The 15384-nt window shown below is 37.8% G+C and overlaps 1 protein-coding gene across 4 annotated transcripts in view; it reads left to right on the plus strand.

The window, feature by feature from the left end:
- Positions 1–15384, plus strand: part of AMPH (amphiphysin) — a 248500-nt gene that overhangs the window by 183735 nt on the left and 49381 nt on the right. For all 4 annotated transcript variants that reach the window (XM_087436054.1, XM_087436005.1, XM_087435903.1 and 1 more), the window contains exon 11: positions 477–605. In XM_087436054.1, coding sequence (XP_087292180.1) covers positions 477–605 — 129 coding nt within the window. The remainder of the gene's footprint in view (positions 1–476; positions 606–15384) is intronic.

Genomic DNA, 15384 nt, shown 5'->3' on the forward strand with positions numbered 1-15384 from the left:
AAAGTTCTTAACTTTTCGGAATACTAGAGTGGAAAGTGAAATGTATGCTGCCTATAGGTGATCTCACTGATTCCAGGGAAAAGCTTGCTTGATTTTAGTTTTAAAATTCTAATCTATTGCTGAGGTGAGAAATCATTTTCAGTTTACTTTAGAGAAGATATTGCTTTAGTTTAACTTTAGAGACACAGGGACCTGGCCCTGCAGCCCTGTATAGAGGTAGCACTTGTGTGGAGATGAATGGAGCCTCATAGCCTGAATTTTTCTCATTGCACCATTGCTTGTCAGCGCTCAGAGAGCCACCCAGGTAAACGGCATTCTCTGCCTGAGTCAGACGTAGGCTTATTTCTACAGGCAGATCTAACTTTCAATCAGTGGTCGATCTGTCTGCCTAGCTCTGTTCACATGACATTCCTGCACCTCTTAGCATCATCTTTGGCTGAATTAACTACCGTTTGTTTGTGTTTAATGTTTTATAGACAAGGAAAGGGCCTCCTGTTCCACCTCTGCCTAAAGTCACCCCAACAAAGGAACTGCAGCAGGAGAACATCATCAGTTTCTTTGAGGACAACTTTGTTCCAGAAATCAGTGTGACGACACCTTCCCAGGTGAGTGCTTGGGACACATTGGGATGTCCACGAAGGTACCGTGGTGGAGGACAGTCAGAGGTCAGCACTAAAGAAACTGGCAGGCGTTAGAGCCAACAATAGAATTTCAGTTGTCATTCGGGTTTGCTTGGTATGTCTAAAGCATTCTCAAATAGGAGATGTACAATATTTGAAAATACTCGTTTTTTTAATTATTAAGAGTAGTACATGCTTATTTTAGAAAATTGGGCAAATACTGAAAAGTGCAAAATGAAGAATTTTAATGATCCTTTAAATCAGACCACTCTGACACAGCCACTAATGCCCTTGGGTTTATTTTTTTTTAGTCATTTTTTTTCTAGGTATCTATCGATTTTGCACCACAGAATGCACATTGTATTGCTGTGTATTCTTGACTTTTCTATTGAATTTTATTGAGTATTTTTTCATGTCATAAAACTGTCTTTTCAAAAAAAATGTTTAGCCGGAGTATTCTATCAGATGGATGTACCAAACCCTGATTGTGGCCACAGCTTGCTTCCCATTTTTCTGTTATTTCACCAGCATGTCAGTGAACCTCAATACATATTAATTCATGTTTGTGCCTTCATTATTTCTTTCATATTGATTCCTAGTAGAGGATAGGAAAATGAAATTAAAAGAGGTGCATATTTTTAAATCTTTGACTTTTAGCAGGGTCTAGTCCATTTACATGATTTGGCAAATGGAAATGTCAGCATTCCTCCTGCTTTCAAAGTCCCCTGGGTGTGTGTGCTCCACTGACAGCTACCCTGTGGGACTGCAGACTGTCCCTGCTAGTGGCTTGGCTGTCTCATTGCCTCAAGAATAGTCTTGACTTCCAGATCTGCTCCTAATGCCATTGAAGCCATCTCTTTGTTTTAAAGTGAAAGTCCCCAGAGAAGCCATGCCAATATCATTTCCTCCCAGTGTTCTCAGGGTCGGAAATAATTACATTTTGCAAGAGGTGCGAACACGATACTGTAATTATGGAGCACATCGATAACAACACTATGTACAACATCCCAATTAGAGTCACATCCTATTGATGATAACAGAAATAATGTACTAATAACAGGGAGCTCAGAAAATGAAAACTCGGGAGCAGTGCAGTGGCAAATCATCATTTGTCATCCCTTTCAAGAACATTTATCAACAGGTACAATACTTTTAGCGATTGTTTTTCTCCTGTTGTTTGTATGAGATGCTGAATTTGATGAGCTAGCTAGGGCTTGAAATGTGATTAGCAGCTCATTTGAGGAGGGGGAATTGCATGGTTATCAGTGCATGGACAGATTATGTCTGTGGATACACAGATGCCGCCAGGGATAGCTGTCTTAGAGCCAAATGATCTTACCCAGCATCCACCAGTTGCCTAGCACCAAACTTGAACGGTTTTCATTTCCAAGTTGTGCTGTCCCTTTGTATTTGCTAACAGCTCGGCTTCATTCTCTTTTTTGCTGCATCAGTCTTCAAAGCGAGGGTGTGGTGTGGCGATAATACCCTTACGCAAGTTGCTTTCACCTGGACCCTCCAAGAACATCCTCTCAATTCCATCACAAATAGAGCATGTGGTCACCTAGAAGCCTTGTGTACTTAGCTGAGGACATTTCCATTTAGCAGTTGAGGCAACTGAAGTAGAGAAAACGTGACACAGACTAGTTCTGAAATAAAAATGGGGTTCAAAAGTGTTCTTTCTTTTAAAATGTTTCTTTATTTGCAGCTTGCTGGCTCACATAAGGGTCCTTCATGGTTGGGGAAAAAAAAAGAATGAAAGCACTTTTAAAAATTACAAATGCCAGAAGAGGCTCCTAAGTACTTCTGGAAGCATTAACTTTTGCTGGTGTTGTTGAGTGAGAGTTATGGGAAAAGTCAAGTCGGGGGAGAGGGAGAAGAAGCACCTTTCAAAACAGAACCGTCTCCAGCTGTGGCTGCTGCAGGGACGCCGTCAGCTGGTAGAGCTGCTTGCCCCAGCTTGGCTAGTCTCTATGCACGACTCCAAGGCTGTTGGAAGGGAAGGAAAAGCACCTCTCCACCAGTACCTTTTGAAACTTACTGGCTGTGTGTCATGTCCATTAGTCTGCCATGCGATTTTCCAAGAACTGACTACCAGAGACATTATGGGGGTGCATTTTGGGGTTCAGCTTCATTTATGTTGTTTTCTTTTAATCTGGGGAGGAGGCAGAAGGGGTTTTCTGTCATTTTCGCTGAATCTGAGAAGCAATATAGCGCTAGCCGGTGGACCACAGTGTGTGACTTGAAGCATTTCCATTGACTCAATGGCTGTTAGTCTCATGTCATGATGTAAAGAGAGGGAATGAAGCAAGGATTAATATTTCAGTCTACATTCTTGCTTGCTGGGCGAGGTAATCTAGTTTTATTTACAGATTACAGATGCTGCCTTTTCCTGAAGCGTCTTGACGATTCTCTCTGTAGATACCGATAGACCCATTTTGTGTTACTTCAGCCTTTTGGGTCCCAACTAGCAGAGTCTCTGATTCAGCAGATCTGGGATGGGGGCCAAGAATCTGCTTTTCTAACAAGCTCCCAGGTGATGTTGATGCCGCCGCTCTTGGGACCACGTTAGGCAATCAGGATTTCCACGTGGTACAAATTTGTGGCCATGAACAAAGTACCACAGTGAATTAACAGATTTCTTCCAGGGAAATATCCGGCTGAGTCAAGTGTGTGTCATGACTGACCATTTATAACTGCTCCATTGAAAAATAGTGTAACTTAAAATGTTCCATATTTAGGGCTGTTGGACTCACACACATACATGTGTGCTTATAATAGTAGATGTGTTGATAAGATTGTATGTCAAGATATATCATGTAAATGAATGGATTGTCTCATATGGACGATAATGTTTTTGGACATGCACAGAGAAATGATGAAAAAGAATAAATAGAAATGCCAGGAGAAAATGAAATGCTAGCTGCAAGGAAGCAGAATATTGAAAGCTAGAAAGCTGTGATGTATCTGAAAAGGCTTCTCCCAGATACATATATTGTAATACTATAGATGGTCCATTTAAATTTTATTTTAATATTTAAAAAATATTTAATGGGTCATTCTATGTTGAACAGATAGGTTTATGTCCCTAGTTTGCTATTTTTATCATATGCTTTATGGGGAAGAAAAGCATTTGTATTAATCCCACCCAGAAGCTCAAAATGTGGTGATTGAAATGTTCCTCATCTCTGGTGGATTTGTGTGTCTCATACACCAAGCCTCATCATAGCGATAATTCTCTTGAGTGTGTCCTGGGATTGGAAACAGAAATCCATCAGGCCTACAGAGCCCTCTAATGGCCCAAACCTTAAATACATTGCAGACTCTTCTCTGGGAGATATCCTTACCTGCTTACAGGGAGATGCCTGAATGTCAAGATCAAAGAGCTGATCTTGCTTTTCTGTTTACAAAAATGGACCTGGCAAAGGATGAACTCATCCTTCTCTATCTTTCCCTCCCAAGCACTTAAATAGATATCCTGTGTGTATGGGTGTGTGTGCATGTGTGTGTGTTTTTCTGCATTATTCTTTTAAAACAGCATTTTCCATCTATTCCCATAAGATGCTTGGAAAAAGGGGTCCTTGGTCATATGAGGCTTGGAGGGGCTGCATCCCCTTTTGCTTTTTCATAATTCATGTCAGCATGTTCAAGGCTGCAACAAAACCCCTGTTTGTTTAAATCAGAGTTTCTCAGACAATCTCTTCTTCCCCAGAAAACCTTGTTCCTGGGAAATGAATGTTTGGTAAGACATTTTAAAAAGAATTTAAAAGATATTATGTCCCTGGAAACCAAATTTGTGGCATATAAATCAGATTTTAACAGGAGATCAAGACAAAAAAAGCGATCATATATATATGCATAGATATGTATACATGCAAGGATGTTTCTTTTCTCTTCAAAAAATGTTTTGGATTGCTTTCTATTCTAACTTGATGATTTAACTTTAATTCAGATGTTCACCCTCCCCTCTCACCAGGGCTTTCCTTAGGGGTTGTGGCTCTGAGCAAATATTTTTTTTGGCGGGGGCTCTGTCCATCTAAACAGTTTGAGTCACTTGACATGAGCATATTAGCAACATTCTGGTGGCCAATCTCATGGGATTCCATAAATGAAATGCCATGCCAGCCAGCAGGGGCAATCTACTCATCAGCCACCCTGTTGGAAACAAGCCTGGCCACCATGGTCCAGAACAACCTGGTGGATATGAGCCCCAGAGTTCCTGGGGCATGTGATGGACCTTCCATATGGAGTAGGGTCAGAGAGTGCTCCAAAGAGGCGAGATGGGGGCCAGACCCAAGCAGGTGCAGGCTCGAGGTGTCCTGAGCAGGTCCTCGTACAGAATTGGGGTGCCTTGACTGCTGGCCCTGCCAGCCACAACTGGTCCCCACAACCAGAGGAGGATTTAGAAAATTTCAAGAAAGGTGCTTCAAAGTACCGGAGGCTCCTAAGGTGCAGGGCCAAGGGCAGAGTCCCTGCTTGCCCATCTTCCTGTCAAGTGGCAGAAAGGAAGAATAGATTGCCTGTTTTAGGACTTTTTTCATAGCAGATACCCCCAACTATTTTGCCTAAATCTTGTCCCAACAATGATGCTGCATATTTTCTCTCTCTGATATAGCTTTTCTATTTACAAATCCGAAGGATTATCTTTTGAACATCCAAGCTTATTTCTTCAACCCTTCTCATCACTTCTGTTGGGAGTGCCTGCTGTGCTGAAAGGGGAAACATCAGCACAGCCTTTAAATGGTGTGTCTGTCGGGATCAATTTAGCACCATTAACTGTGCTACTCTTATATCTCTGTTTTCCAGCCGAATACTGCATCTTACATTTTAAGTTCATGAAATCATCCTCTTTTTTTCCTAGCCAATCAAACTGAAATAGATTTTCAACTTGCAAAATAAGGTCATGAAATAGCCCATTTTATCTCGGCAGTCCTGGTGAGGCCAGCCTGCAATTAGGCACGTATGCACCACTCACTTCCTGGGTATCTGTACTCTGGTTTTAAATACCACCTTGGCTTTCTTTTTAATGTAGCATATTCCTAGACCAGCTGCCTCTTCTTTCAGTTGATATTTTTTCAAAGTAAACACGTTAATGTTCTTTTAAGACAGAAAGAATTAGTAAGATGAAAATCGGGAGGAAGAAAAATATACCGTGCATTTCAAGCCCAAATTCAGTCAGTTTATTGCCCTAGTGGGTCACCCATGGCATTGCTCCATTCCTTGAGCAGGGATAACCAAGCAGTGCAGTTCATTTATCATCTGGGATTCTGACAGGATTCTTAAATCATTGACTTATTTGGCTTCACAATCTTCTAAGGTTCTCAGACTCCGGAGTGTCTAACAGTGGCCAGACTTCTCCCACCGTCCCCCCATTTTGTGTCTTCTATTCCACCTCCTTTAGGCTATCTCATGATTGAAGCTTTTTTTAAGTTTTGCTGTTTTCGAGTGTGGTTTGAGGTATGGGTTAGGGAGTGGTTAGGCACTGAGAGGAAAGCAGGAGAAGGGGAAAAGGGTAGAGCCGAAGAATGAGTGGGGAGAAGGGAAGGAGCTCATGCTGGGGAAGCATGCGAATGAGTGGTAGTGAGAGATGGGGGAGCTCCCAGACAGCACTGGAATAGCTACTGAATGTCCATGTTCCTGAGTCTGTTATATGCAGGGTCTCATTCAATCTAGTTTTGACATCGTTCCTGTGATTTACCCGTCATGATCCCTGATTTAGAGAGGAGCCTGTCATCTTTCTACCCGACTCTGGTCTCCCAGGGCAGACATAGAAAGCAGAATGGTGTACACCATGTGCACCAGCGTTTTAAGCACCTGAAGAATAGCAGATACTAGACATCCAGTAAATGAACAAATCTATTTTAAGTCTTTCTTCCCTCGGTGTTCAAGGTGCATGTTCTCTAGAACTTCTTTGGGTTTTTGATACTAGCAAAGTTTTTCAGGTTGTTACACATCAGCGCTATTATTGGTAAACACCAGGATGTAGTAGTAGGAGTCTTCACTCAACTATTTTAGCCACTTGACCATCCACTAGTCATAACAGAACCTCATTGTGGCTAAGCTGAATAGTGTAGGCCCTGTCCGTTTTCCCTACTGACTCTATTTTCATTACTGTCAACTTTTACACTCTTAGTCATAGTGTATGTGAGGGCAATGAGCAAAACTCATGGTGTGCTATACTAAGAATGAGTTTGCAGTCTACCAACTTGTTCCAGTAAAAAACAAACAAACAAACTAAAAACCCAAGGAAACAGTTCCCTAGAAAGTTTAGTTTACTGTGTGTCAACTCATTAAGGCATTGCAGGATAGTATAAATGTAGGTAGGCACATGAAGCCGGTGTGGCAACAGAATAATGATTGACGAATCTAGGTCATGGGTAAATGGATCGTCGTTGTATTTTTTTTTAAATTTCCTGTAAAATAAACTTGTGAATAAAAACTTGACAACAACATTTTAAATGATTGAAAGATGTCCCATTCTAAGATTGCACATATAAAGCTCTTGAACCATGTCAATGTCCTATAGTTGTTACCATTATTCACATTGACTACAATGTACCCATTTGTAGTGGTCTTAAAGGGGCTTCCAACCACAAAGTTAAATTTCCTTAGACCACTACTTCATCATCCTTACTGATGAAATGCTAAAACTTTGCTCACTGTTAAGAATTGTAAATTATTTTTGTGACCTTTCAGTAAAAGGTATTTGATTACATGAAAAACAACTCCCAATTGGCCTTCTCCCTAAAAACTTTATTTAACCTCTCTGTCTTGAGCATCCTTATCCAGCCTCCCCTGCCTCATTGGGAAGTTATGAGATAAGTGTCTGGCACAATACCTGGGATATAATAAATGTTCTCAAAATAGGTTTAGTGAGAGAAAAAAGATGAAAAAACTCTTTGAAAGAGGTAGTACCTATGGCCTCACTGTAATCTGGCTCACTGTAATATTGTGTTATGATTAATAAATCGTGTGTGTGTGTGTGTGTCTGTGTGTGTGTCTGTGTGCAGCCCTGGGGGATGGTTTGGAGGCTATAAGTTTTGTTCCTAAATATTTTGTGGCTAAGCTGTAAGTTGAAATCTCTGTTACCTGATATGCTTATAAAAATAATACCCCAAAGAATGCATGGTTAATATAAAAAATTTAGTAAATTACAGAGAAGCAAAAAATAAAAAAAAGTATAATTCTATTTCCCAGCAAAAACCACCGTTACTAATTTAATTTGTATAATGCCACATTTTTATCTCTTTAAATAGTGACTGAAATGTATATTTCTGGAAATTTGATCATTTTATATCAGTTTTATAACTTGTGATTTTTTACTACAAGTATAACAAAGATATTTTCATGTCAATTTAATATATATCTTATCATTTTAAAGATTTTATTTATTCATTTTTTTCCCCCCAAAGCCCCAGTAGACAGTTGTATGTCATAGGATCACATCCTTCTAGTTGCTGTACGTGGGACTCGGCCTCGCGTTGGACGGAGAAGTGGTGCCTTGGGGCGTGCCCGGGATCCGAACCCGGGCCGCCAGCATCAGAGCGCGTGCACTTAACCGCTAAGCCACGGAGCCGGCCCAATATATCTTATCATTTTAAATAGCAGCAGAGCACTGTGTTATGAGGACGTGCCATAGTAGGTTTAAGCAATCTCCTATTGCTAGGATGTTCTCTTTTGTTAATCAGCTTTATTGATGTATGATTGACATACAGTAAACTGTAGATATTTAGGGTGTACATTTTGATAAGTTTTGACATATGTATGCATGTGTGAAACCATCACCAGTATCAAGATAATGAATATATCTGTCAAAAGTTTCCTTGTGTTGCTTTGTAATTCCTCCTGCTCCTCCCCACACACTGCACCTTCTCCAGGCAAACACTAATCTTTCTGTCATCATACATTAGTTTGCATTTGCTAGAATTTTATATAAATGGAATTATACAATATGTACTCTTTTTGGTCTGGCTTCTTTTATTAAGCATAATTATTATGAGATTTATCCATGTTGTAGCATGTATCCATAGTTCATTCCTTCTTATTGCTGAATGGTATCATAATATTTCTTTTCATCTGTTGGTGGATATTTGGGTTATTTTCAATTTTTGGCTATTGTAAATAAAGGTACTATGAACATTTGTATGCAAGTCTGTGTGTGTACACACACTTTCATTTCTCTTGGGTGAATACCTAGGAGTGTACTGGCTGGATCATATGGTAGGTAGGAATAAGTTTAACTTTTTAAGAAACTACCAAACTTTAAGTGGTTATACTCTTTCTGTTTCCATAAGAGTTGCATAAGAGTTCCAGTTCCTTCACATCCTTTCTAGCATTTAGTATGATTAGTCTTTTTAATTTTAGCCATTCTAGTGGAAGTATAGTGGTATTTCATTGTGATTTTAATTTGCATTTCTCTAATGACTAATGCTATGAAGCATCTTTTCGTGTACTTATTTGACATCTGTATAACTTTTTTCCCCCAGCTCTGTTGAGGTATAATTGACAAATTAAAACTGTATATAATTGAGGTATACAACTTGATGTTTTGATATAGGAACACCTTGTGACATAATCTCCCCAATCAAGCTAATTAACATATCCATCTCCTCATGTATTTACTTTCTTTTTGTTGTTGATGATAATGTGAGAACTCTTAATATCTGTCCTCCTGGCAAATTTCAAGTATACAATATACTGATTTTAAATATAGTCAGCATGCTGAACATTAGATCTCCAGGATTTACATAACTAAAACTTTATACCCCTTGACCAACACCTCCCCCTCAAGCCTCTGACAACCACCATTCTACTCTTTGCTTCTATGAGTTGGACTATTTTAGATTTCACAGTTAAGTGAGATCATGTAGTATTTGTCTGGCTTATTTTACTTAGCATAAAAAGCTTCTGCACAGTGAAGGAAACAATCAACAAAGTGAAAAGGCAACCTAGGAGAAAATATATGCAAACCATATGTTTGATAAGGGGTTAGTATCCAAAGTATATAAGGAACTTATACAGTGTAATAGCGAAAAACAACCAGATTAAAATTGGGAAAAGGACCTAAATGGACATTTGTCCAAAGAAGATATACACGTTGCCAACAGGCATTTGAAAAGGTGCTCAACACCACTAATCATCAGAGAAATGCAAATCAAAATTGCAATGAGATATTACCTCACACCTATTAGAATGGCTGTTATCAGAAAGACCAAAGGTAAGTATTGGTGAGGATGTGGAGAAAAGGGAACCCTTGTACGCTGTTGGTAGGAATACAAATTTGTACAACCATTATGGAAAGCGGTATGGAAGTTCCTCAAAAAATTAAAAGTAGAACTACTCTATGATCCGGCAGTCCTACTTTTCGGTATATATCTGAAGAAAATGAAATTAGGATCTTGAAGAGATATCTGCACTCCCATGTTCATTGCAGCATTGTTTACAATAGCCAAGACGTGGAAACAACCTAAGTGTCCATTGATGGATGAATGCATCAAGAAAGTGTGGTATATATATTTAGTGGAATATTATTCAGTCTTAAAAAGAAGTAAATCCTGCCATTTGCTACAACAGGGATGAGTCTGGAGGACCTTATGACATCTGTATATCTTCGTTGGTGCTGTGTCTGTTAAAAACTTTTGCTCATGTATTTATTTATTTGTTTGATTGAATTTTGAGAGTTCTTTATATATTCTGATACAAGTCTCTTATCAGATATATGATTTGCAAATATTTTCTCCCAGTATGTGGCTTGATTTGTCATTCTCTTAACAGTATCTCGTGAAGAGTAGAAGTTTTTATCTTGATGAAGTCCAATTTATTGATTTTGTTTTTTATGAATTATACATTTCATGCCACATCTAAAAAGATCTTTGCCTAACTCAAGGTCACAAAGGTTTTCTCCTAGAAGTTTTATGGCTTTAGGTGTTACGTTTAGGTCTGCGACCAATTTGGAGTTAATTTTTGTATATGGTGCAAAGTGTGGATTGAAGTTTATTTCTTTACATAGGGGTGTGCAATTGTTGAAAAGTCTATTCTTATTCTACTGAATTGCCTTTGTACCTTTGTGGAAAATTAGTTATTTATAAGTCTGTACTCTATGGTTTTCCATTGATCCATTTGCCTTCCTTTATGCTAGTACCACACTATCTTGGTTACTGTCACTTTATACTGTCTTGAAATCAGATAGGGTTAGTCCTTCAACTTTGTTATTCTTTTTCAGAGTTTTTTGGCTATTCTAGGTCCTTTGAATTTCCATATGAATTTTATTTAAAATCAATTTGTAAGTTTCTACAAAAACACCTTCTGGGATATTGTATGAGATTCCTAGGGCTGTAACAAAGCACCACAAATGAGGTGGCTTAAAACAACAGACACTTATTCTCTCATAGTCCTGGAGGCTAGAAGTTCAAGATCAAGGTGTCAGCAGGGCCATGCTCTCTCTGAAGGCTCTAGGGGAGAATCCATTCTTGCCTCTGTCTTAGCTTCTGGTGGTTGCTGGCAATCCTTGGTATTCCTTGGTGTGTAGACACATCATTCCAATTTCTATTTCTGTCATCGTGCTTTTCCCCTATGCGTCTGTGTGCTCTGTATCTTTACATGGCATTGTCCTGTGTCTCTGTATTCAAATTTCCCTCTTCTTATAAGGACACCAGTCCTTGCATTAGGGCCCATCCTAATCCAGTACGACCTCATCTTAATTTCAAAGATGCAAAGGCCCTATTGCCAAATAAGGTCACATTCACAGGTTCCTCATGGGCAGGAATTCTGTATGGGGTTGGGGAGGAGCACAGTATTCAACCTAGTACAGATATTGATTGGTATTTCATTGAGTCTATAGATCAGTTTGGGGAGCATTGACATCTTAATAATATCTGTCCCATAAACATAGTATATCTCTCCCTTTATTAAGATCTTCTATAATTTATCTTTGCCGTGTTTTATAGTATTCAGTGTACAGATGTTTCACTTTTTGTTGGGTTTATCCCTAAGTATTTCATTTTTTTAGTGCTATTGTAAATCATCCAGTTTATGGTTGTTCATACTATTATATACAAATACAATTGATTTTTATAGATGGATGCATATCCTGCAGCCCTGTTAAACTCAATATTAGTTCTTATAGCTTTTTTGTAGATTTCATTGGATTTTCCAAAGAGATAATCATATCTTCTGTGAATAAAGATAGTTTTACTTCTTTCTTTGTAATCTGGATGCCTTTTATTTCTTTTTCCTGCTTTATTTCACTGTCTAGTACTGCCGATATGATGTTGAATAGAAGTGGTGAAGCAGTCATCCTTGTCTTGATCGTAGGGAAAAAGTGTCCAGTCTTTCATTTTGAAGCATGATGATAGTTGTAGGTTTTTGTAGATACCCTTTATCAGTTGAGGAAGTTGCCATTTTTTCCTACTTTGTTGAGAATTTTTAACAGGAATGGATGTGGAGTTTTTCAAATACTATTTCTACATCTCTGAAGATGATCATATGAGTTTTCTTTTTTAGTTTGTTAATATGATGAATTACATTCATTGGTTGTCAAATGGTAAATCAATCATGCATTCCTGAGATAAACCCCATTTGGTCATGATGCATTAAATACGTATATATATTTTTTTGGTGAGGAAGATTGGCCCTGAGCTAACATCTGTTGCCAATCTTCCTCTTTTTGCTTGAGGAAGATTGTCACCGAGCTAACATCTGTGCCAGTTTTCCTTTGTTTTGTATGTGGGACGCTGCCACAGCATGGCTTGATGAGTGGTGTGTAGGTCTGCATCCGGGATCTGAACCTGTGAACCCCAGGCTGCCGAAGCGGAGCACAGAAACTTAAACATTATGCCACCAGGCTGGCCCTTGAATTATATTTTTATATATATTTTTATTCAATTTGATAAATTTCTTTCTAGAATTTTTGCATCTGTGTTCATGAGGAATATTAGTCCGTAGGGTGTTTTCTTTTTTTTAAGTCTTTTTCTGGTTTTAGTACTGGGGTAATGCTTTCCTCATAGGATGAATTGGTAAGTATTAGCTCCTCTTCAGTTTTCCAGAAGAGATTGTGTAGGATTGGTATTTTTTCTTCCTTAAGTGTTTGCTAGAATTCACCAGAGAAGCCATCTGCTCCTGCAGAGTTGTTTTTTTGTGTTTTTTTTTTTGTGGACAAATGTTTTAATCTATAGATTAAACAATAGATTAATTCCTTTGATAGATATAGAGCAATTTGGTTATCTATTTCTTCTTGAGTGAGTTTTGGCAGTTTGTATTTCTCAAGAAATTTTTATGTTTCACCTAAATTGTCAAATGTATTGGAATAAAGTGTTTCATAATATTTCCTTATTATTCTTTTTAGTATCTGTGGTGATGCCCCTCTCTCATTCCTGATATTGGCAATTTGTGCCCTCTGTTTTTTTCCCCCCAGATCAGTCTGGCTAGAGGTTTATCAATTTTATTAATCCTCTCAAAGTACTACTTTTTGGTTTTATTGATATTCATTTTCTCTCTCTCTCTCATTTTCTGTTTCATTAATTTCCCCTCTGATCTGTATAATTTTCCTTATTTCTATTTAGAGTTTTATTTGCTCTGTGTTTTTTTCTCCTACTTTGCAAGGTAGGAGCAGAGGTTACTGATTGGAGACCTTTCTTCTTTTTTTATATAGAGTTTAGTGCTATAAATTTGCCCCAAGTACTGCTTTAGCAGCATCTCACAAATTTTGGCATGTTGTTTTTATTTTCATTCAATTCAAAATATTGTCTAATTTTCACTTCAATTTCTTCTTTGACTCATCAGGTTTTTTATAAAGTATTACTCTTGTCCAAATATTTGTGGATTTTCCAGAGATAATTCTGTTACTATTTCTAATTTAATTCCAGTGTAGTCATAGAACATACTTTGTATGATTTGAATGTTTGTAAATTTATTGAGACCTTTTTAATGTTCCAGAATATTGTCTATCATGTTCCATGTTCCATGTGTACTTGAAAAGAATGTGTATTCTGCTATTGTGTGGAGTGTTATTTAAGTGTAAATTAGGTCAAATTGGGTCATAGTGTTGTCTATATCTTCTGTAACCTTGCTGATTTTCTCTCTACTTGTTCTTTCAATTATTGAAAGAGGACTTGAAACCTGCCCTACAAAATTGTGTATTTTTCTATTTCTTCTTGCGACATGTATTTTGAAGCTCTAAAATTGAATGCATAAACATTTAGGAATTGACTCATTTTTATATCAGGAAATGACCTACTTTATGCCTGATAATATTCTTTGATTTGAAATCTACTTTGTTTGACATTAATATAACTGTTCCAGCTTTCTTCTGGTTAGATTGCAATAGTATGCTTTTCTATCCTTTTACTTTTAACCTATTTGTGTCTCTGTATTTGAAGTTAGTTTCTTGCAGGCAGTATCTGGTTGAGCCTTACTGTTTTTATTCAATTTGGCAATCTCTGCCTTTCATTATATTGTTTAGACCATTTTCGTTCAAGGTGATTATTCATATGGTGAAGTTTAAATCTAGCACCTTGGTGTTGGTTTTTTATTGTTCCATCTGTTTTAACCCTTTTACCCCTTTTTATGCCTTCTTTTGGACTAATTGATCATTTTTATTATTCTGTTTTATTTCTTTTGTTTGTTAGTTATAACTTCTTGTTTTGTTATTTTAGTGGTTGCTTTAGGGATTAAAATATACATTTTAACTTATCACAGTCTACCTTCAAATGGTAGCATATCATTTCAGGTAGAGTATAGGAACCTCGCAATCGTGTACTTACATTTCTTCCTTTCTGGTTTTTGTGCTATTTTTGTCATGGATTTCACTTTTTAATATGAAACAACTTGACATTACTTTGTTACTGTTTTTGTCTAAGCAATCACTTACTTACCTATGTTTACCCTTTCTGGTGCTGTTTGTTCCCTTGTGTAGATCCATATTTCCATCCGGTATCATTTCTTCTGCCTGAAAAAATGTCATTTCACATTAGTTTTAGTGCAGATCTGATGGTAACAAATTCTTTCTGCTTTTGCATGTCTGAAAAAATCTTCATCTTATTTTTGTTTTTTAAAAATATTTTCAAGGGGCATAGAATTCTAAGTCAACAGTTTCTTTCTCTTAGTACTTCAATGATATTACTCCATCTTTTTGCTTGCATTATTTCTGATGCTAAATCTGCTATTATTCTTATGCTAGTCCTCTGTAAGTGACGTCTCTTTTTTATCTGGCCACTTTTAAGAATTTCTCTTTTACACTGGTTTTTAGAAATTTAGTTACGTTGGGTCCAGGTGTGCTCCATGTGTCTCCCATCCTCCTTCGCCAGTGTCTACCCAGAGCTTGTACTTTTCATGGTGAATGGCAGGAATACAGAAAAAACAAGTCAACCATACAAGCACCTTTCAAATCTTTGCTTACTTGTGTTCACTAACATCTATTGGCCAAAGCATGATACTTGGTCATCCTCAAGTCAAGGGATAAAGAAGTAAACTCTATCTATCATGAGGCCATGGCAAGGCGAGGCATGAAGATTATGCTTAAATTGTACACCTCTACTGGAAGAAATCCAATACCTTAGTTGTAAACTTAGATGTCCCTAGCAGAAGACGCTTCATGAAATATAGATTACTATAATTGGCAATTTTTCCCATTAGATATTTTCCCCCAGTGTGGTTTCCACATCTAGTCTCTTTTCTAAGAAGCACATTCTAGGTCACCTCTTCCAGACTTTTGATGGTGAAACTGTGCTTAGATCAAGCATGTTGGTACCACATCAGATCTACTCTAATG

Source organism: Ceratotherium simum, chromosome 1, assembly GCF_057802395.1.
Source record: "Ceratotherium simum simum isolate JZ-2026a chromosome 1, ASM5780239v1, whole genome shotgun sequence".
NCBI classification, from domain to species: Eukaryota; Metazoa; Chordata; class Mammalia; order Perissodactyla; family Rhinocerotidae; genus Ceratotherium; species Ceratotherium simum.